At 35.7% G+C, this 23,693-nt stretch overlaps 4 protein-coding genes and 1 pseudogene across 6 annotated transcripts; 3 read left to right on the top strand and 2 right to left on the bottom strand.

Annotated features, from left to right (window-relative positions):
* The first annotated feature begins 1,448 nt into the window (after positions 1-1,448).
* Positions 1,449-10,967, top strand: LOC112522586 (pre-mRNA-splicing factor ATP-dependent RNA helicase DEAH10). Of its 3 annotated transcripts, XM_025131809.1 has the most exons (12): positions 1,449-1,658; positions 1,737-1,783; positions 2,051-2,131; positions 5,767-5,983; positions 6,330-6,720; positions 7,314-7,517; positions 8,212-8,372; positions 8,910-9,095; positions 9,222-9,453; positions 9,716-9,915; positions 10,189-10,323; positions 10,526-10,967. In XM_025131809.1, the coding sequence occupies exons 1-12, from the start codon at positions 1,561-1,563 to the stop codon at positions 10,707-10,709; spliced, it is 2,136 nt and encodes a 711-aa protein (XP_024987577.1). In that variant the 5' UTR covers positions 1,449-1,560; the 3' UTR covers positions 10,710-10,967. The 3 variants fall into 3 exon arrangements, with proteins under 3 accessions (XP_024987577.1, XP_024987579.1, XP_024987578.1); XM_025131811.1 differs by lacking the exons at positions 1,449-1,658; positions 1,737-1,783; positions 2,051-2,131 and adding an exon at positions 4,173-4,969; XM_025131810.1 differs by lacking the exons at positions 1,449-1,658; positions 1,737-1,783; positions 2,051-2,131 and adding an exon at positions 5,147-5,302.
* A 504-nt stretch (positions 10,968-11,471) lies between these two features.
* On the bottom strand, positions 11,472-13,887 carry LOC112523008. The gene is made up of 2 exons (XM_025132424.1): positions 13,494-13,887; positions 11,472-11,863 (listed from the first exon to the last, which is right to left on the bottom strand). The coding sequence occupies exons 1-2, from the start codon at positions 13,671-13,673 to the stop codon at positions 11,690-11,692; spliced, it is 354 nt and encodes a 117-aa protein (XP_024988192.1). The 5' UTR covers positions 13,674-13,887; the 3' UTR covers positions 11,472-11,689.
* A 226-nt stretch (positions 13,888-14,113) lies between these two features.
* LOC112523913 lies at positions 14,114-14,970 on the bottom strand (annotated as a pseudogene).
* A 665-nt stretch (positions 14,971-15,635) lies between these two features.
* LOC112522594 (3-hydroxy-3-methylglutaryl-coenzyme A reductase-like) lies at positions 15,636-17,436 on the top strand. The gene has a single exon (XM_025131827.1). It carries the CDS (start codon positions 15,636-15,638, stop codon positions 17,331-17,333), a length of 1,698 nt encoding a protein of 565 aa, XP_024987595.1. The 3' UTR covers positions 17,334-17,436.
* A 4,715-nt stretch (positions 17,437-22,151) lies between these two features.
* Positions 22,152-22,696, top strand: LOC112523465 (putative cell wall protein). Its single transcript, XM_025133082.1, has one exon. The coding sequence runs from the start codon at positions 22,201-22,203 to the stop codon at positions 22,585-22,587; it is 387 nt and encodes a 128-aa protein (XP_024988850.1). The 5' UTR covers positions 22,152-22,200; the 3' UTR covers positions 22,588-22,696.
* Positions 22,697-23,693: the final 997 nt, after the last annotated feature.

The following is a 23,693-nucleotide window of genomic DNA, read 5'->3' as shown; positions in this document are numbered from 1 at the left end:
GCAGTGCTGATTTCAACAGCGTGAATCGGCTCTTCTAATCCTGGATCTCAATATGGATATGGTTCAAGTTGTTTGAAATTGAAAAGAATGAACAACATCATTGCCTTACCGTATACAAATTCTCGAACTGCAAACAGATCTCATCTTATAAATATCAATCGGAGATTAGGGATGGCGAGAAAGTCGAATTGGGTTTAGGGATAAGATAGAAATCGAAATCTCTATCAGAATCTGTTTGAAAATCGAATTTGTTTTAGGGATGGCGATAAAATGGGATTGGATTTAGATTAGGGATGCGATAAAATGGGATCGGGTTTAGGGATATGCTTACTTAAAAGGTTGGCGATAAGATGGGTTTGGGTTTAGGGATATGGCTTTAATAGGTTGTACTATTAGTAATAGAGGTTGTTTTTAAGAGTTTTAAGAGTTTTTAAGAGTTTTAGCCAAATGCTTTATAAGATAGTATAGATATATATATTAAAATATTAAATACATATTTTTTTTATAAAACAACTTTTAGGGTTAAATTGATCATAATCTATAGTATATTATAAAACATTTGATAAAAACTCTTAAAAATCATTTTTATGCATGAAGTACTTAAAATTTAAGATTACAAGTAATACGTAAGTACAACTTATTAAAGTTTCATTTTACATTCATATAATTAACTGTAGATAAACATAATCAAATACATGATAAACATCTTATTTTAAATACAAAAAAATTAAAGTAATAATTAGAATAATAATTGAGTTTTAACAAAATTATTATCTTTATAAAAATTATATGTTAAGCCAAAAATAAATTATTTCGTTATTAGACATAAATTAAGTTATAATAAGAAATTATAAAAAAAAAAAAGAACTTAATTTGATATTAGTATCTATATGTTTTTTCAAATTTATTTTTATTCAAAAGTAAAAATATCATCTTCATCAAAACCACATAAACCATATTATATATCAACAGAGACAAAAAATAAACGAAATATTAAAATAAAAATATATCTTTCTACGTTGTACTAGTATCCTTCCGGTAAAATTAAATTGAATTATTTTAAATATCAAATAAATAAAATAAAAAAGATATTATTTTTTAATAAATTATTGTTTCTATTAAGAAGCAACATCTGAAATATTAAAAAAATGAATCTTGTTTGACAAAAAAAAAAACTGCCTCTTAATGATTCCAAAATCTTCTGAATGATTTTGTATCATAAGTCTCTTTTAACTATTAAGTATTTATAAATAATTACCAAATAATTATATTTCATTTTACAATGTATCATAAAAACCTTTTAATCATTCTACCAAACCATTCAACAAACGTTCACCAAAACAAACCAAAGATTCATCATTTTCTTCATATGTAACTGCAGAAGCATTCAGGTAATGCCGCTCCCAGTCATCAGATTATTGATAAAATAATCTGATGTAACACCGTGTGTACTGTGTAACGAAACCCTAGGCTTGGCCTCCGGTGCTAAATCAGGCGGACGTGTTAGGGTTTTGGTTATACTTTCTTTTTCTTTAATCCGGTCCTTCTCTCTCGTGGGAGATGCCTTCCATGGCTACGGGAGACGCTAACAACAACAGCAATATCAATCATCCTCAAATTAGACCTAAGCTCGTTAATGGCAGTCACAAGTCCGACAGGTCCAATTTAAATACATTATATATACATATATCTTTGTTAATTACCGCATTCCAATTACTTAACTAATATTCTTTCAGGAGACAGAAGATTGAGCAACAGAGAAGATCTTTGCCCATTGCTTCAGGTACACCTGTTACTGCCACTTGCCTCACTTTCAACATGTACTGTATTTTCTACTGTAGTTCGCAACGAAATTAGCAATCCCCACCTGGAGCAGTTTAAGTTTCCTATTTGATATTGACAACTGATCCATTTGACATCCAAAATCAAATCATACCGGGGTATAACTGTTATGAAATCAGCTGGAATTATCTTAAAGGCACCTTTTGTTCTTTTTGGTTCTTATGCATGTTTAAGGGTTCTCTTACTGATTCATTGTTAATTTGTTCAGTTGAGAAAAGACTTGTGGAGGAGGTCCGGAAAAATGATATTTTGATAATTGTTGGTGAGACGGGAAGCGGGAAGACAACACGTGAGTTTTCAGAATCTTTAATCTTCATTCTTCAGTTTAGCTTGACTTATAAATCAGTATATTTAAAGTTGAATTAGTATTCTTGATTATGTGTTCCACCGATGCAGACATGTAATTCCTATGTTTAATGTATCTCTTCCTTGTTAAGATTAAGAAATATGGGAAAAACACGCCTCAAATGTTTGGTTCACTTGCATCACTTAAAATGATATGAGTTTCTATTCGTACATCAAATATCGGAGAGTTAATGCATTTCTCTCTGTCAGTTACACTGGTTTTGAGTTGGTATTCAAACTGCTTGGATCAGCACTCAATCTCTTGTTGATTCTACTCTTAATGAGCTCATGATAACCCTAAGGTTCCACCATCATGATTTCAAGCCTTTTTCATATGTGAAACCTTACAGTTCAACAAGCTTGGATTTGGCTGGGATAATTGCAACAAGAAGATTATAATTGTTGTTTATAGTCCAACTGGTATATCTATTAATAATTGCCTCGACCTCATATCTGGATCTAGGATATGAACACGGTCAATTTTTTGATTTCCGTTGGAGATTAGGAATAGATGGACTGTCTATAGGACCCGTTTTATTAACARGATTTATCACTACTTTAGCAGCCTGGCCTGGTACTCGGGAATCAGGATTCTCGATAGCTGGTAAGTGATGACTTGAGGAGATTTTCATATCAGGGGGACTTCTTGTCTGAACATGGTAACTGCTAAGTGGTTGCCATTATAAATAGTTGGGTTGAAACAGTGGGACTCGATACACTACATACCTATGACATGATTAATAGATCAAATATTAGTGAAGTCATTAACCACAAAATATAAAAAGATATTGCATATAAGAATGAAAAGGAAACATAAAGAGCAAATCAACAAAGAATTTAGTTGAAATAGAAGTTAAAGAATGAAAGGAACATACAAGAGCAAATCAATATTGAGGGGGATTTTGGTTTGTTTGGGGGGAATGGAAATGGGAATAACAAGGAATGATAATATTGGGGAATGGAAAGTCATCCCCCCAATTTACTAAGGTATAGACAATTACCCACTTTTAAGTAATCATCCATTGCATTATATTGAACCAAGCACCATTATTCATTTATATTCTCATTCCTTACCCTCTAATACCCCCGAACCAAACACCCCCTCATTTAGTTGAAATAGAAGTTATGACTGAAGGCATTTCAAATACGTTGAATGTTCCTTGTTTAGATATCATAAATCATTTCAATATGGATCACCTCAAGGTTTTAAACTGCTGCTAGAAGGCAGATAATTTTGTGCTTGCCATTTTGATCAGAGCTCATTGAAGTTACTTTAATATGATTATGATAAGGAACTCGATCTGTCATTTCTGTCAGTGCCCTGATGACAGGGGCTGCGGACACCATGGTATATGATTCAGTTCAGTTTCTTTAGTAACAATCTGTGCATCCTGGTCTACACTATAACGTGGTCGAGGTATCTTCGTTTATCTAATAGAATGTGGGCATTGGGTAATGGCTAAAATTCTGGTGCCTCATGCTTTACTTTAAAGTACTTTATTTAACTCAATTAAACATGCGCACTTGGACATATGCATGATTAGGCAAAGGCCCCTGTCCCTGCGATACCTGGTTATGTGTGAAGATACCTATTTGGAAAAAGGTAATATGCCTGTCACCAATTGCTGCGAAACTGGAGGGAATAGAATGGCTAGACTGACCTGTAAGCTTTGTGATGTGAGTAACCTTGTGATTTCCACTCTACCAATATCATTGATTGGTATTAAAATTTTCTATCACCTTCTTGGGTCTGCACATATTTAAACAAAGATAGGAAATCAAGGGTCAAGTAGAGATGAAAATTTTGTACACAGTGTGAAAGGAAGCCGACTGCTCTGTAGTTTTTCTTGTGTGATTATTAGCTTATTACTTGCATCAAGTTTGAATGCAAGTTTATTCATATGTCCTTATCACCTTTAATTTTAGCTATTTTAGTTCGTATGCTTTGACCCATATATGATTTTCTTTTTTGCTCCATTCGCATTTCATATATGTTCTGATATGTTGAGGTTGCATGCTGAATCTGGTTTTGGCCTTTAAATGCTTGCAACTTTTGCTCAAGGACCTATATCTAACCAAAGTACCAGGAAATTCTCTTTTGTGTTGGGTTTCTTTTGCTCAATACTGGATATGGTGCCAATTGTCAGGTTCTTTTTCGGTACTTCTACAACCAGTTCTTATGCTCTAACTGTAACGCCCTAGTTTCATATTTGTTAAATTATAATGTTTTTATGCCTTAAATACAAATATTATGAGTAATTTAAGTACTCTAAAGAGGTGCCAACTGCTGTAGCATTTATTAATCTATCACATTTATAAGGCAAGTAGCTTACAAGGAAAAGCTTGAGAAATCAAGCCTAAGGGGATGAGATGTAAAAGCTAGAAGTGTGTTGGTAAGCTATGTGATGATTAAGCAAGACTAGTAAGCATGACTAAGTAAGCTAGTAGTGAGTTGTAAAGGCTAAAAGCATGAGTTGGCAAGATTATTTGATTACAAGGCAAGTCTAAGAAGCATGATAAAGAAATACTAGAAGCATGAGATGTCAAGATTCTCTTCCTAGAAGCATGAGGTGTCAAGATTCTCTTATCCTTAAGTAGGAGGTGTAAAACTCTCATAAGAGTACATGTTTGAGAGCAAAAAAAACAAGTTGTTGATGCAATGAATCACCTATAAATAGTGGTTGAAGTGTTACCATTAGTTCCATACAAAAATAAGAAATCTCTCTCTTTATACTAATCAAGCTTGAAGAAAGGAATTAAGGAAAAGTTAGGCATAATCAAGGTGAGTACTTATGAGATTTATGAGGTACCTACATGCTACATAAAAGTAATTTATGCATTACAAGATATTTTGGCATGTTTGCTTTGCATGAAAATGTTATACAAGATATGCATGATGACATGTTTTGATACAAGTATGTGTTTTACACCAAGGCATGAAAATGTTTACTTGTTAGTTGTTATGATACAAGTATGTGTTACACAAGGCATGAAAGTTTTACATGTTATGTATGACCATGAATATTCAACGTATGGGATATTACAAGAAGGGATGACTTGCAAACGGTGCTTATGGCGCAACCTTTTATGGACCTGGGGGTTAGCAAACCTCAAGGCAAGTATGGCATACTTACATGTTTCACGTGAGATTTCAAAAGAATGTTTATGCATGATAAAAAGATTATTTTGTGCATGATCAAGAGTTTTAGTGAATTACTTACTATTCACAAAATGTTAAGCATCATAAAAATTGTTTATTCATAAACCATAACTACTCACTAAGCTTTTTAGCTTATATATCTCATGTATGTATATCAGGAAAGGAGTGAAGAAGATTTGCATGAAGTAGTATTTTACTAATCAATAGCAAGTTATATTGTCTTATAAGCTATTGAGTTACGTTTCCGCTAGTATTTCATCTTTGATGTAATTATAAGATATGTTATAAATAAAGTTAACTTTCAAGTTCATATTCAAGACTTGGTAGTTTTAATTTTAAAGTAACGGCACCCGATTTATTGTTTTAGAAATTTTGGGGAGTTAAACTAAAATTCCCTTGTGTGAATTTTATTCTGACAGAGTTACCCCAGTATTTGTATAATGGAGGGTTTTGCCGTGATGGAGGAACTATTGGAATCACTCAACCAAGACGTGTTGCTGCAGTGACTGTTGCAAAACGTGTAGCTGAAGAGTGTGGTGTTGAGTTGGGCCAAAAAGTTGGGTACTCCATCAGGTTTGAGGATATGACGTCCATCTCGACAAGGATTAAGTACATGACGGACGGACTGCTGTTGAGGTTAACATAAACGTCTGCACAACTTGCTGCATTTCTGTACACTATAAAGCCAAAGTTATTAGAATCATATGTCAGAATTTTATTTGCTTAGTGAATTTGAATAAATTATGCTGCAAGTATGAAATGAATCCACTAGAATAACGAGGATAATATAAGATCATATGATACTTCAATGTATATTCCATCTTTGGATGAATAACTACAAGTAAGACAACATTGGTTGCTGAATGCTTGTGTATGGTTATGATGTTACTCACACATATAGTCACTTCGAGTTTTTAGAACCACACCAGTTGTTACTGGTCATTGCTAAATTTATGCTGAGAAAGGCTGCATATGCTCACAGGGAAGCGCTTTTGGACCCCTACCTCTCAAGGTACTCTGTCATTATTGTTGATGAAGCTCATGAAAGGACCGTCCAGACTGATGTGTTGCTAGGTTTGCTGAAAGGTGTACAAAAGAAGAGATCTCAGAGTTCTAATAATGATCATGTGAAGGCCAATAATGGTACACTGATGAAGGAAGAAAATAATGGTCAAGCTCCACATCTAGGCAGAAGATTAAATCCATTGAAGTTAATCATCATGTCTGCTAGTTTGGATGCACGAGGGTTCTCCGAGTATTTTGGTGGTGCAAAAGCTGTCCATGTTCAGGGGCGACAATTTCCTGTGGATATTCTGTACACTGCTCAACCTGAGACGGATTGTTTGGATGCAGCTTTGGTTAGCATATTTCAGGTTCTTGCTTGACTTCTATCTGCCTTCCAAAATACCATTCAGGATGTTGTTTTGTATCTTATGTAACTTTGCATATTTATTTGTTTGTACATATAGATTCTGTACTGTTATGATTGTTATTAGTTTATGAGTCCCCCTTTTCCCACTTCCTTTTCCATCTATTCTGTCCCGATGGTTTCTTTTTAGATACAGCAATTCGGTCTTTTTTTTTTCACTAACTATTTCTTAATGAACTCCTTACTCCATCCAATGGGAAGTGCAGGTTTTACTAGACATTTCAAAGATCCCTTATCTCCATATAATTAAGTATTTGTGTTGATTTTTTTAGATTACATGCTCTATTTTTCAAACATCATTTTAAAAAAGGGAAGGGTGAAAAACTTTAATTAGATGAATGGGGAAGATCTTAAAGTTGTGTGTCAAAATGTGATTGCAGTCTTTATGAGATGGAGGGAATAAAAGATTAACTCAAGTTTCCCTTTTATCAAACAGTTCCAATTTTAAGATAATGTAAGACTATTAGGGTCTACTATTTTTTCAATTTTCTGTTGATGCTATTTTATTTGCTCTTAACAACTTTATTGTCTTGTTAGATACATTTGGAGGAAGGACCAGGTGATATACTTGTATTCTTGTCTGGTCAAGAAGAGATTGAATCTATCGAGGGTCTTGTGCGTGAGAATCTTAAGAAATTACCTGAAGCCTGTCAGAAACTCCTAATCTTGCCACTGTTTTCTTCTCTTCCATCAGAGAAGCAACTGAAAGTTTTCACACCTGCTCCAGTTGAATTCAGAAAGGTAGGTTTCTTATTAGAAACTTTAGAGGGTAACGGATTTGCATGATAATAATTAAAAATTAATCCCTCTGTCACAAAATAAGTGTCTACATTACAATTTAAGTTTGTTCTAAAATAAATGTCCAGTTTCAAAAGTAAATGTCTACTTCTCCATTAATTATGAGATGGAGAAAGTTTCTCTCTCTATAATCAAGGGTGAACTTGTTCTTTTGTTGATTAAAAAGTGTAATAATTACACATTTCTAAAACTGCGTCTTTTTCATTGTGGACATTTATTTTGGGACGAAGGGATTACAAGGCTATATGTAGTACACCTGCATTTTGTATGATCAAATCTACATATACTGGATTAGGGGTTGTTTGGTTGGTTTTCCATTTAGTCTTATTTCCGTATGGATTAATTTGTTGGTATAGATTGAGAAAGTTTTTGTGGGGGAGGGTTTTTCCATAGATGGAAGGAGTGTGCTTTTTAATTGGGAGGGGCAGGTTTGGAAAAAACTTGGCTTTCTACATAAAGCTTCCCCTAGAAGCTTACTGGATAAGTACTTTCTCTATCATTAAGCCACTATCAAACAGTCATGTATAGCTGACCAAATAAGGTGTGGGTCCCATTAAGCTTTAACAAAAAGGCCCTTAGAAAGCTTTCTGACCATGATTTCTTCCCTCAAGTTGATTTTGTGTGTTGTTACTGTTAGGTGATTCTGGCGACTAACATTGCTGAAACGTCTGTGACAATACCTGGAATTAAGTATGTTATTGATCCTGGATTGGTGAAAGTGCGCAGTTACTCTCCTGACAGTGGCATAGAATCTCTGATCGTTGTTAAAACTTCAAAAGCTCAAGCTCTTCAAAGAAGGTAAACACATTGATTTAGGAACAGTCTCTCGAGAAAGCAAAGGTAGATGTAAACCTGTATGTAAAGATGGTGATAGTTTTGATACTTCAACCAGTTCATTATCCATGCCACCTCTTTTTTCCATGTGTGTTAAATAATCATTAATTTGTAGATTTGTCTTGCAGCAAGCCACCACTTTTCTTTTCATTTCAATTTTTTCCTGGTTATTGTAGATTCCTCAAATAAATTGTACTTCCCTGACCCAAAATAGATGCGGAAATTTCCCTTTTAATTGTCCAGAAATAACTTTAAGATCTCCTTTCTAGGTAAGTGTTCAATCCCAACTTATTTTTCTCCATTGGTGATCGTTGCAAGATGTTAGTATTGATTTGGGTCATCAAGCTCCTTCATTCTCTTTATGAAGGACCACTTCAGATGTCATACTGTCTCATTAAACAACGAGCCAAGTAAAATGTCACATTTATTTTCGGATGGAGGGAATATGATTTAAGAGTAAAGTTGGAAATGTGATTGAATTTTGTTTGACTAATCTTGCAGTGGACGTGCTGGGCGTGAAGGACCTGGAAAATGTTATCGTCTTTATCCAGAAAGCAGGTTCGAGGGACTTGACGATTCCACAGTGCCTGAGATCAAAAGATGCAACCTTTCAAATGTTATTTTGCAGCTTAGTGCTCTTGGTGTTGATGATATTATTGGGTTTGACTTCATGGAGAAACCTGATAGGTGATTAGAACAGTAGATCTATTTATTTATTTCTCTATTCTCTATCATCTTACAATTACTTGCAAAGCTTTTAATTTCATCTTTGGAAGATATCTGTAACCAACTTGTTATTATTCATGAGTGCAGGATGGCTGTCATCAGATCACTGGAATTGTTGTACTTGCTAGGGGCTTTGACAGACGAAAAGAAATTGTCAGATCCAATTGGGCACCAAATGGCTCGTCTTCCATTAGAACCAAATGATTCAAAGGCTCTTATCTTAGCCAGTCAGTTCGATTGCTTGGAAGAAATGTTAATAGTTGTTGCAATGCTATCAGTGGAATCCATCTTTTATGCTCCTCGTGAGAAGTTAGAAGAGGTATGTGCCACCTTCCTACTTTCTAATTTGCTGTTTCATGGTAGTAGTTCAACATTTTGAAGACTATAAAATTCTAGATTTCTAGAGGTCGGCTAATTACCAGATAAGGACGTATGTTTTGGACTTGAATGCTGTAATAGATTTAACAGCAGAGGATGGTCAAAGTTGAATCTCAAATTCATTTGACATGGTGCTACTTCCTTTTTATTGGATTTATATTAAGTTAAAAAGTTCATCTGTCTTTTTTTTTTCTTTTTGCCAGTCAAGGACCGTCATTAAATCCTTCTCAAGCCCAGAGGGAGACCATCTCACTTTGCTTAACGTCTATCGTGCTTCTCTTGAGTTTTTGGAGAAGAACAAGACAGAGAATGGTAAAGAAAAGGCTGAGAAGAATTTGAGGAAATGGTGCAAGGACAACTTCATTAATAGTCGTTCCTTAAAGCACGCTCGTGACATTTACAAGTTTGTTAATTTTCATCTCTACCCTCTAATAATCAAACAGAAGGGAATCACATTTTTTTTGAAGTATATAATATTTATATACGGCAAAGGCAACAAATAAACTCACACACCCTCCTCACCTATAATCATTCATAATCATTCAGCAGTTGGTACTGTTTGATGACATTATTGTCAATTTGACGCAGTCATCCCTATAAATGTGACTTCTCTTCTTGCTTTCCCTATTTTTTGTTCCTTCATGAGTTTATAACGATATTTGGTGGTTTGTTGCAGTCAAATTCGGGAAAATGTTGAACGAATGGGACTTAAGATTGCTTCATGTGGAGATGATACGTTTCAGCTCCGCAGATGCCTTGCTGCTTCTTATTTCCTCAATGCAGCGCTAAAGCAACCTGATGGTACATACAGGTGAAGAGTTCATTAACCATGTTATATCAAACTTTACATCTTTGTAAGAAGTGAAAATTGCAGAAACCAAAGGACAAAATCATGGGCATCTTATATAATGAAATCAATAGTTAGTAACATCACAATAGACAAATATAGTCCAAAATTGCGAAAAAAAGGAAACACTATAAGATAATTAATTAATGGCAGTTGATGATTGCAGGGTTTTGGCGAATGGTCAGATTGCTGAGATTCACCCAACTTCAGTTCTACGGCGTACAAAGTCAGAGTGCATAATTTTCTACAATCTAGTTCAAACTACACGGAATTATGTGCGCAATGTTACTAGAATTGATTATTTGTGGTTAGCTGAGCTGGCTCCTCAATGTTATGCCTTGAAGGAGTAGAGGTTTCGGTATACTATACATTTCTCGTTACTTGGCAATATGGTCGAAGATGGTGATGTGATTCTTGATCGAAACGAGTCGAGGAAGATGATCACAGAAAAGCAAGTGGTTGAAGTTTGTAAAATTATCAACAACAGAATTGTAGTTATTATTATGGGTTTGTTTGATGTTAAGAATTAAGGCTGGGAAAATGGTATACACAGTTGGGAGGAGATGTTTTTATTAGACTACAGGATTAGTTATATTATTGTCACTTAGAATGTTTTTAATAATATAATTAATGTTGGAATCTATAAATCGAAGGAGCTGTTGGAATTGAATGTAATTTTTTTAGAAATTTTGATATTCCATACCAGAGTTATTTTGGAGAATCTGTTAGAGATGATCTAAAAGTTCGTGAAGATGATTGAAAATGAAGATAAAGGTGAAATTTATAAATTGAAGGTAGTTGAAGGTCCGCATTTTCTTAGCCGTTAATAGATTAAAACATCAACTCATCCAAAAGTTGAAAATGATCCTCGCTGTTTTCATCAAAACTCTTATTTAACATGATCCAAGTCTCAGACCATCACGGGTTCACTCGTTACATCTTGTTTCCGCAATCGACACCAACCTGGTGCACCAAGGTTCGAGTCTAAACAATCATTTTGGACAGAAAGTGCTAAGGATAGCACTAATATCCTAATTGGGTGCAAGACTCTGAAGTTCACCAAGTTTAAATTTTCATGAACAAAAAAGCAGCAGCTAATGACCACATTCATATCATTTTGTAATCAATAAATTAGATAATGGAATTCGAAACAAAGTTCAACAGAAACAGTAGGATTTTGGTAAACCAAATGTTTGATGAAATTAAAGATAAATGATAACTACACTGAAAGATGACTGTTTTTACAATGAAGAAATTAAGAATGAAATAAAATGACCTCCATTCCAATGCAAGTATTAGGATCCAATTAGCACAAGATTAGATTTGATGTTCATTTTTTGGCCTTGGAGAACCGGAGGCATCGATACTTCTCACCACTTACTGTAATTTCAAGAGCACCATCTTGATTATCTTGATTTGATGCTGTACCCATCAACACACTCTTCTCTTTCTCAAGGTTCTCTCTTTCCATCTTCAATCTTGCTTCTTGTCTAGCAATTTCTGCCTGTCAACCAAACATCTGATCCATTAATCATCTCTACATATCCTACTTTCCAACATAACAGAATAAGCATTTTGCATCAACCCATTCACATATTTTACTCCCCCACAAAAATGAAAACAATTTAAAGAATAGGTGATAATAACATGTTTTCCTAGGCGGTAACAATCTTTTTGTTATAAATTGAGAACGGTCCTGCTTTGTGAAATTGTAGTGTTCTAGTCCCACATGGGAAGAAGGGTGGTGCCTGGTTGGTTTGAGCTTGGCTCCAAAGGTCAAAAGTACTTGGAGGTCCCAGGTTCAAATCCAAGGAAGAACAAAAATCCCCTTGTGGCCATGGAGGTTCAAATGCGGTGACTCTAGGCTATCTGCAAAGCAGGTGGTCGCCCTGGGATTAGTTGCCTCGCATAGCGGGTTGGATATCCAGTTTAATCAAAAGAAAGAAAAAGTTCTTCTGAAGAGCTTAGAAACTTTTGTGGGTTTATAAACCTAAAATCACACTTGTTAACAAAATGGAGAAGAGCCCAAGTAATTCAGTTTGCATTGGCTTTAGAGAGAAGCATGGTATATATTTAATGGTCAAAGGAACACTGCAGACCTCCATCTGTTTATCAACATTCAATTTGTGATTATCATCGAAAAGGGACAATTCTTTGTTTTTCTCGGTATATCGTTCAAATTTTGTAGTTTATTTGTTTGTTTTATGATTTTACACAGAAGACAGGGACCCCATGGTGTGTTGCTACATATCTGATAACATCTATCACACATCTTGTGCATTTCCTTGAAAGAAGACAAGCATATCGAAATGAAGGTGGTAAGGATGAACCAATCATTCCTAAAAGTTACCGTAGAGCCAACAATAACATTGAACATTTAGACCCACAGATTAACTCTACAGCCCAACCGTCTTCCTCCAATTCTATCTCCCACACACAAACGAGAAACTTAGAAGTATTTTCCTTCTCCATATAGTTTCTTGACCTCCATATCACATCATGCAAATACTGCTCCTTTTTGGCACCAAGGAAACCAAAGGGAATGGACAGATATAAACGAATGGAATTCAGAACAACGAAATAAACCTGCTCTCTCTCAAGTAAACTGAGGGGTTGTTTGGTTGGTTTTCCAGTAAAGATGTCTGTGTGCATTAATCTGTCTGTGTGGATTGGAAAGGTTTTTGTTTGGGAAGGTTTTTCATAAATGAAATGTGCTTGTTTTTTAATTGAGAGGGACAAGTTTGGAAAAAAATCTGGCTTTTTGCATAAAGCTCCCTTATAAGCTTACTGAAATAAACCACTTTCAATATAACTGACCCAATAAGCTGTGAGTCCAATTAAGCTGCTAACAAACAGGGCCTAAACCCTTTTCTGTTCTTCAAATGTATCAGACCTAAGTTTTACACATATATCATCTTCTGAATCCTTTCACATATCGGAAAGAGTAATCTATCAAGTATCTTGGTGGTAAGGAAATGGATGGTTTCATTTATTTCTTCAACAATTTCAATATTACCAAAATTAATAACAAATACACTCATCGCAAAATATTACTAGGGTTTACACAATTACCTGATAAAATCTTAAACTGAAAGAGGGAAATCATGATGGATAACTGGAGAAGGAAAGTGTACCTCGCGACGAGAGAGTTCGGCTTTCCAAGCTGCTTCGCGTTCGGCGACTTCCCGTTCACGCTCTTCAATGTAACTCTGCATCTCTCTTTCCTTCATGATTCTGTCTTGTATGTCCGCATCTAAGGCTTCCTTCAATTCCTCTACAAACTTATCCACCACCGTCTTTATCCTTAACGACATCTTCTCTTATCTACAAATCTCCGGCTGAATACTCGATTCTTACGACCGCCGGTGAAAAATTCGAAGAAGAAGAAGACAATCCATGTTGATTGAATTCAAGAATTGGTTGAAAATCAACAAGTTCCGGTGACGACGCTTTGAAGATTCATTGGCATACGCCACAAGTTTGGAATTGGAATCGCAGGAGCCAAGAAATGCTCAATAAGCCAAACACAAAAGAACCATTCCATTTGTTACAATTAACCCCCCCAACTTCTACTCATTTCCATAATTTACAAAAATTGCAATTAACAAAATTTTAATTAATTATTTATTTATTTTGTACGTTTTTTTAACACGCTACTCTTGTAACATAAACATGTTCAAGTTTGAGTCCATGGAGGACGGGTTTAAACCTCTCTGTTAAGCCTTAATCGTTGAGTCAGCTCTGAAATGTCTCTTCACATGTGGGGTCGGTTGAGGTTGCTGGTAATTAATCTATCAGGCTCACAATCAATCTCTTTCATCAACTCGAAGCAATCCATGGCAAGCTCAGTCATGTTGTAACTCGTCAAATTTTCCAACAACGCATTAAACCCTTCTGTCTTACCCTCTAATTTTCCCTTTTTCATTTTTCAATTCAACAAAAATCATATCAACCTTATCATACAAGCTGTTCATAGCCAAAACCAAGATTATTTCAGTGTATAATGATACCTCCGGTTTATACCATTGTTCCTTTTGAATCTCTGCAAAAACCTACATCAATAATAGTCAATGTTCCATGATTTTAAATTACGATTAAACATGAATCATGTAAAGATATGTCATTAAGAGCCATTTACTTGATAAAAACCAAACGAATCTAGAATATGCCACGGGGGTTGTGGGTGAGGGGGGTAAGATATACACAGACATGCCCCTATCCTACCCCAAAGAGTAGAGTGGCTAAAACCAAACCCAATAAACACAGTAAATCCCACTCGAAAGTAGATCAAACCAGACCTCTACAACAAAAGTAGAGCGGTTGTTTCTGTGAACGTCAATTGCTGATAGGAGCAGATAATTTAGGTGCTCGTTTCAGTGCTTGAATTGTTTGGATGGCCTCTATGCTTAGATTTCGACCTTTCTGCAAGGGTTTTCTGTTCTTGCCTGTGTCTCTCATTGTTATTCTCATTGAACTCCCTCTGCACTTGTTTCCAATTTCAAGTGATGGGGTATTTGAGAATTCTATAAAACTATCACAACAAGACATTCTTGTTTGTATAGAAACAGTTCCATATCCACCACAACTCATACTCCTCATTGCCATACCCATCTTCAAATTTACACTGAAATACAACATGATGTTTCTTTCAGATGATAGAGACCATGAAATGCTATTTGGGTTACTGCAACAACTGTCAATGAGACAGGATGAATCTTCAAGTAAAGCATAATAATCCCAAATAAAATGGGGTTTTAGAATGACAAAAAAGTTAGGGTTTCGATGCTAAGCATACATGGTAGTCTGGAAGAGGCATTATGACAAACAGTTGGTGTGCTTCACATTAAAAGCTATGGCAAGATGCATAAATTAAATCTCACAATCTTCAAACAAGAAATAGGAGGAAAAAAGATAAACCCATCAAATTTACAGACCTGATTTATCTCTTAAAACCCTCCTACTCTTTTATCAATTTCCAAGGTTTCTTGCAAGTCTCATATGGATATGTGTATAAAATGTGTTTCTTGAAATATATTCCTAAGAAAAGGGTTATTTTTATAAATTTAATAATAAAATATTCTTAATTTTGTCGACAATGTTTGAAGTCGAAATAAATGGCAAGATAACGTGGTCTAATCTTTGCCAAGATTAGGAGACACATCAATGGTGTCTTTCAATACTTTTGACTGAGTTTCCCTATAAATAAGGCAAGGCTATTCTATACGCATTTCCTTCCATCACCGCACAAACACGAATCGTCGCCGGAATAATAAAAAATGGACGTCCGACGACGATCATCATCATCATCAACCGCCATGGGTGTGACACACCGGAAGAAGGAGGACTTGCTTGATTATTCTTCTGCTCTACCTCTCGTTCTATACCTCACTAATGCCATCATCTTCTTCACCCTCTTCTTCTCCGTTGTCCATTTCCTCCTCCTCCGGTGGCGTGAAAAGATCCGCCACTCCACTCCCCTCCATGTCGTTACCTTCTCCGAGATGGCAGCCATTCTCTCCTTTGTGTCCTCCTTCGTCTATCTCCTTGGATTCTTTGGCATCCAACCTTTCCTCTTCCCAAGATTTTCATTTTCATATGAAGAAGACGAAGAAGAAGAGGAAGAAACCAAACCACTTTCAGATATTATTCATATGGAAGACACCGTCAATTCTCCGGTGATGGAGGAAGACGAGGAGGTGATAAGGTCGGTGGTTGATGGGGAAACACCGTCATATTCCCTGGAATCGAAGCTTCACGACTGCAAACGTGCAGCCTTCATCAGGAGACAAGCTTTAGAGAGAATCACCGGAAAATCCCTACAAGGTCTTCCCTTAGACGGCTTCGATTACGATTCCATATTGGGACAGTGTTGTGAGATGCCAGTTGGTTACGTCCAGATACCAGTGGGTGTTGCAGGTCCATTGTTGCTCGACGGGATGGAATTCACGGTGCCAATGGCCACCACTGAAGGATGTTTGGTGGCCAGCACCAATAGGGGTTGTAAGGCCATTTATGCCTGTGGTGGTGCCACCAGTGTGCTTCTCAAAGATGGCATGACTAGAGCTCCGGTGGTGAGGTTTGCCACCGCGAAAAGAGCTGCAGAATTGAAATTCTTCTTGGAGGAACCCCTCAACTTCCAAACTTTGGCTTCTGAGTTTAACAAATCAAGCCGTTTTGGTCGGTTACAGAGAATCACATGTGCCATCGCCGGGAAGAATCTTTACATCAGGTTCAATTGCAGCACCGGTGATGCCATGGGGATGAACATGGTTTCCAAAGGAGTTCAAAATGTTCTAGATTATCTCCGGTCAGATTTCTCGGATATGGACGTGATTGGCATCTCCGGGAATTATTGTTCCGACAAGAAACCGGCGGCCGTGAACTGGGTCGAAGGGAGAGGCAAATCGGTGGTATGTGAAGCCATCATAAAAGAGGAGGTGGTGAAGAAGGTTCTGAAAACAGATGCAGCTTCTTTGGTTGAGTTGAACACGCTCAAGAACCTTACTGGATCCGCCATGGCTGGTGTTCTTGGTGGGTACAACGCCCATGCAAGTAACATAGTCACCGCCGTGTACATTGCAACCGGCCAAGACCCAGCTCAAAATATCGAGAGTTCTCATTGTATCACCATGATGGAAACAGTAAACAATGGAAAGGACCTTCATGTATCTGTAACCATGCCATCGATCGAGGTTGGGACCGTGGGTGGTGGCACCCAGTTGGCATCACAATCAGCGTGTCTGAACCTGCTTGGTGTAAAGGGTGCGAACCAAGAATCACCAGGGTCAAATGCAAGGCAGTTGGCGAAGGTGGTGGCAGGTGCTGTTTTGGCAGGTGAGTTGTCTTTAATGTCCGCCATTGCTGCAGGCCAGCTTGTGAAGAGTCACATGAAGTACAACCGTTCGAATAAAGCTAAAGATGCCACCTCCAAGCAAGCGGAAGCCATTGCAGAAGTGGAGTTCGTGCTTCTTTAACAAAAGCTATGGAAGAAATGGATCCATGAATGTATACATATATATCATGTGTTGATAACTTGTCTCTTCTTTGCTTCATTCTTTTTCCCTCCATGTCTTGTATGCAAACAAAACTATGATTACAATTTTAAAGATATGTTCAAGAAGGGTAATTTAGTAACATCACATTTATCATAACCGGATAAATTGAGATATCTGACGCGGTGTAATCAGTGCTGAAGTAACCCCGCCACTCGAGAAAGTCTCAGTGATTCAGTATGTTTGATTTCCCTTCATTTGGCATGCAACGTCTATTCATGTCGTCTCCATAATGATTGTATAAACACGACTCCTCCAAAAAATAGTACTAGAAATCGGTAAACCTCTGATGTGAGCCTAGGCCATGAGGGGCTTGCCACTCGCGAAATAGTTCACCACATCGTCACAACAAGGGTCGAATACCCTTATTGCATAAAATCAGTCATCCGGAAAGAACTCAATGATTGGAGTAATATCGTCTTGCTCAGTTCTTTTTTTTTTTTTTGTAAGGGTGTCCGGGCCAAAGCCCAACTAATCCCCGACGAATTTGGAGGCTAAACATGGCCCCACTTAAATGTCGCCAACACTCCCCTCCCAGGGCTCAAACTTAGGTTCATGACTATGTCATGCCCAAGCCTTTACCACTAGGCTGGAAGGTCTTTGACCTTGCTCAGTTCTTTCTGGACATGAAATGTAATCTGCCACGAGGTTTTCCGTTCCCTTCTTATCAATGATCTCCATATCAAATTCCCGCAATTAATATTTTTTAGTCATTATTGTTTACTAAATTGATTTGGGCTCCTCCTTTGATTTTTGGGCCATCGATCCATACAACGAAATATTTTGCACATTTTTCATCTACGCTATAAATAAATAAATAAACTTGGACCCCGTTTCTTTTTGGACCTATGCAAGTATCCAACCTTCCCTCTGTACAGACGACCCAAACAACACATGTCGGATAATTAATTCTACATTAATTCATGCTTGTAAGATATACTAGCTAGGCCTCGTTCTCTTGTCCTCGTAAACCTTCAGTTTACCTCTCAACAATATTAAAAATGTATTTTATTTGTTATCATTAATTTTGTGTTATATATCTCGTAAAAGAATGAATAGACTGACGATTGCTTAAATAATACTGTATCGATGTATAAAAGCCTCTTCTTGACGATAAATACTTTGGAATGAAAGATCTTGGGAAATTACTCGGGTTTGTCTAGCTATTTTGAGCTACGACACCAAGTTTGTGTAATATTAATCCAACAATCTACATATAGTCGTATTTTATCGGTTTAACAACATGTTACCGAAACAAGAAATTGGGATCCAATTACATAGAAAAACGAATGATGTTCATATAAATCAGATGGATGCATGCATGCATGCGTACATACATAAATAAACCCGATTTCTGTAAAACGTACACAACTTATTGTAACACACATATATACTCATATAAATCACACACACACATATGCATACATACATATAAATCATAAGGATATAACTTGTTAAGTTGTCCAAATTCATTCAACAACTTATTGTAACACATTTGTGTAGAATGTACGGTTTAATTTAATTCAGAAAATTTAAAAATCTCCTTAACCATTTCTATAAGAATAACTACACCTCCTATTTTGTTGCAGTCAAACTCTTATGGTCTAAAGTCTAAACAAGGACAAAACGTATGAAAAATACAATTTTTTTAGGGGCTGTTTGGCAGATGTTGAATGGTTTGGTGCAGAACAATTAAGTGGTCAGAATGATTAAAAAACTCTCATGATATAGTGCAAAATAAAATATAATTGTTTGGTAATTATTTACAACGAAATTAGGGCGCTGAATGGTTATGGGAGACTCATGATACAAACTCGTTCAGAGGGTTTTAGAACCATTAAGAGACATATTTTTTTTTTGTCAAACAAGTTTCACCTCTTATTAGAGGTTGTCTCTTAATGGAACTATTAAGAGGTAAACAAACAACTCCTTAATCAATGTAACAAAATTTCAGCATTTCGTATTCTATACTCATTTTTACCAACAACATGTTGATCTTGTAATACTTAATAATCACAAGGATGATTTCTCATTGGTTTGAGTTTGGGCTCCAAGGGTCAAAAATGCCTGGAGAGAGAGGAGTAAAAGTTCTCTTGTAGCCACGAAAGTTCAAATGTGGTGACTTCGGACTACCCGCAAAGCAAGTGGTGGTCTAACTGGGATTAGTCGGCTCGCATAGCGGGTTAGATATCCGGTTCATAATATATATATATATATATATATGTATAGGTGGCTGAATGAATGAAATAATGTTGGTAGTTGCAGGTTTTTATGGCAAATGGTAACTGGATCCACCAAACCATTGGAGGCTGCATTTACTTGGTCATGATTGATTTGGGAAGGAAAGGTTTCTCCATGCACTGACACACAAAATCTTAGTACTCCCAACAAAATCACTGCCTTTAACTTTAACTTTAACCCATCATATCATTTATATATTTGTCAGTAATAATACAGATTCATACGAGAATGATACCTAAAAAAGTGTGATTTTATACTGTAAAATGGGTGAGCAAGCGACTTGGCCTGTGACTTCATGTCGTGGCCAAAAGTTGCGTGAATCACAATGTAATGTTAGTGTAAAATCACATGTGATTCGCCCGTTTCTTATTTAGGTAGCATTCTCGTATGAATCCAACTCTATCAGTTACAACGGCCATTGAATTGTTTACATTCATACATGAATTTATATTGGCATGTCCTACTACTTCTTCCAGTACTATTAAAAGTATTAATTAATGTGCCTCCCGATCACGAATGTGAACTATATAGGTTTCTTATATGTACTTTTACCGTTATGGTTTATTCTCATTTGTTGTACGAAACGATACCCATGAAAATGAATTTTTTGGTGAGAACGTGAGAACAAATGTTTATCTGTTTTCGATTATTTTCAACTACCTTTATTTACTTATTTCTATTACTATGACTGGAACTTTAATAAATTAATATATGTGAAAGTAACTGGAGATATGTAAAAGTTCGTGAATATTGAAATCTGTATTGGAAAATCTGTTGAAGATGAATATAACTGGTTTACAGATTTTAACATGTGATGTTTGTATATATTCTTTGGAGTTTAATAAGAAAAGTTGCACAAACTTGTTCATAGAATTAGTCATTTAGGTTTACATTGAATGATATCAATGAATTTGGCACCAACCTCATGGATCTTTGATATGGACACCTTGTCCTTATTAGGTAACAAAGCTTGAAGCATGTCATGATTTTGGCTTCAAAAGTCAAAAGTATTAGGAGGTCTCATGTTTAAATTCAAGGAGGAATAAAAATTCCTTTATGGTCACGGAGGTTCAAATGCGATGACTCCGCGCTATCAGTAAAGCAGGTGGTCGTCTTGGGATTAGTCGGCTCGCATAGCGGATTGGATATCCAGGTTAATAAAAAAAAAAGTAGTGATCTTTATGTTATAAATGAAAATAAGCTTGCTTAATTTTCATTTAGTGTAGTAATACATTTCTTTTTCAATTAATTTAACTAAGGGGTCGTTTATTAAACGCTTACTTAATAAATACTTACAAGATAAATTTCCTCATTGGATGAATATGACAAGTGTCCGGTAAGTGAAGATGACGACTCTTATCCATGTAAGCGTTTAGATTGTTGTATCAGTGTTCGATCCAGGAATTTCATAGACTTGATCCCCTGAAAAATTCTACTGGGAGGAGTGAAGGTAAGTTCTGTAAAAAAAAAATTAACCTAGGTAAAAAAAAATTAACTTTTTGACTGAGGTCATTTCCTTCCCGCCCTCTTTATACACTAGATCCGCCAATGATCAGTATTATCTATAATGAAATACTTAATAAAATAATTAACACTGATCATTAAATTTTCTGTCAATTGAAATTTTTAACATTATATCAGAAATATACTATACCTCTGCTAAAGGACAAACGACGTGACATCTCCCCGTGTTGTACGGGATCACTGGTCATAACATAATCAAAGTTAGTTTTCGAATCAACAATGTTTGATTTAATTAACATGTAAAAATCAATATAAAATAAGGAGATATGAAAGTTGACGGTTAATTGTATTTTTCTTTATTTTATAAATAGATTTGGGATCACGTGAGACCAGTCTGTTTTCTTGATATCAATAAGATCACTTTTTTATACTTGAAACTTCACAGTAAAACGTTGTGAAGACAACATTCACAATATTTTTGCTGTAAAGGTTCGACTTTTTAAAAAAAATCAAATGGATGGTAATAAAGGAAAATGAATATACAAGAAGAAATGCAAGACGGTGGGGCATCAGGACATAACTTCGGCATGTAAACTTAATTGGCCGCCCAAACCGACATTTTATTTCACATATATTTGTTTTATAATGTTAATATTTTTTTTATGTGTTTGTAAAATATCAAATACAACTAAAAAGGTTTTAACACTGTGAACTGAATACATGTTAAACAAACACATTATGAAATAAATATAAGTTAATTAATACATTAAATTCTAGCATTAAATGTAAAAAAACTATGAAACAAAATGTTGTGAAGATAAAAAAAAGTCGAATCTACATAGCAAAAACACTATGAAGGTTACCTTTACAGTGTTTTGCTGTGAAGTTTCAAGTGTAAAAATCATGTCTCACGAAAACAGTCTTGTCTCATATGATCCCAGTTCTAACAAGGAAAAGGAGCAACCTAGTATGAGTTGTAACCTAAAGTTGCTATAAATAAGAACACATCTTGTTCTTGCCATTTTCATCAATCACAACACCTCACAATTTTCACTTCACAACTTAGAAGATTAATTGTCTACAAATGGCTAAAACGATTCGTTCGATCTTCKTTCTTCTTCTCGTCGTCAACCTCTTGATCTCGATGGCAATGGCAGGCCGAGACATTCCGTCCAACAACAAACCCGAAGACATCAAACACCCGAATATGTTCTTCTCTCACGACCGTGGATACCTGATCCCAGGTCTTGGACGAGGGATTAAACCGAAGTCCAAGCACGGGTTCAACCCCTTCACCTACAATCCTATTACCGGCAACAACAACAACAACAACGGAGTCGCAGACATCCCTACTTTCGGTGGGGTTGGTTTTCCGGGTGGTGATGACACATTGGCTCCAAACTCTGGATTTGAGGTCCCGAGCACCGGAGGCAGCGGTAGCGATAGCACTCCGGTCTCGGCTCGTCCATGATGATTTGGTTGTTGGTTTGTGATTTTGTTACATTGTCATGTGTTTTCAGTTGTAATATTGTATGTTGTGTTTTGCAAATAAAGACATCAATCGCGATGGTATTTGGTATAACCACGTAGATATACCGAGTCATTAAACAATATGTCGAGACATTTACGAACAATGGAAATTAAACGTGCAACTTCAAATAATGTACGTAAGTTCTGATGTGGAACATGGTCCAATTTCCGGCCGTTTATAAAATGCTTAACAAATATAAGTGCTTATTGGTAAGAGTCATCATCTTCACTTAATTATCTTATTGGATATATTCTGGATCATTAAAATGAATTATTGGTAAGTGCTAACCACGTAAGAATCCCTAGGATATCTTGGTGATTATTCCTCGGAAATCCAACGGTGATTAGGCCCCTCAGTAATCCATCGGTGAATATTGTCCGTAGGTGAAGTTGTACGTTGGTGATCAATCGGTGATTGTTGTCGGTGATGCATTTACCCACGAACGTTTATCCAACGGATTTCACTTTTTACCGATGGATCTCTTCCGTTGGTGATAGCATTCAGAATTGTAGTGAAATATGGATCTTCATAAGAGAATAATTGATAACAAGGTAGGTAAAGCAACGAGGATTCACATATGCGTCTTTAAATGGTTTTTTAAGGGTTTTGTAACGATTAATATTTAAAAAATTTATTCTTACGTTCTCAACTTTTTTATCTTTTTTATTTAGACTTTGTCGTATTAGTTTAAAACTCCTCTATATATATATATATACACACACACATACTAGAAGGATACTCGTGCAATGCAGCAAGATATATATCGATTTTAATGTTTTATTTTATTCTTTGTCTCTATCGATATTATAATACGATTTTATGCGTTTTTAAGAAAGCAATAATGATTTTAGGTTTTTAATAAAATATAAATTTGAAAAAATATATATATCAATGTTAGTATCAAATCAACTATCTAAAACTTCTTATTTTTATGTAATTTCTTTAATTTATTTTTATTATAATTCAATTTAAGTTTAATAATGAAATAATTTATTTTTAGTTTAATAATATAACATTTTATAAAGATAATAATTAAGTATTCTGTT

The sequence above is a fragment of the Cynara cardunculus genome (genome assembly GCF_001531365.2).
Source record: "Cynara cardunculus var. scolymus isolate 2C chromosome LG 12, CcrdV1, whole genome shotgun sequence".
NCBI lineage: Eukaryota > Viridiplantae > Streptophyta > Magnoliopsida > Asterales > Asteraceae > Cynara > Cynara cardunculus.
Note: the sequence above shows the minus strand (reverse complement) of the source record. Positions and strands in the feature narration are given on the sequence as shown.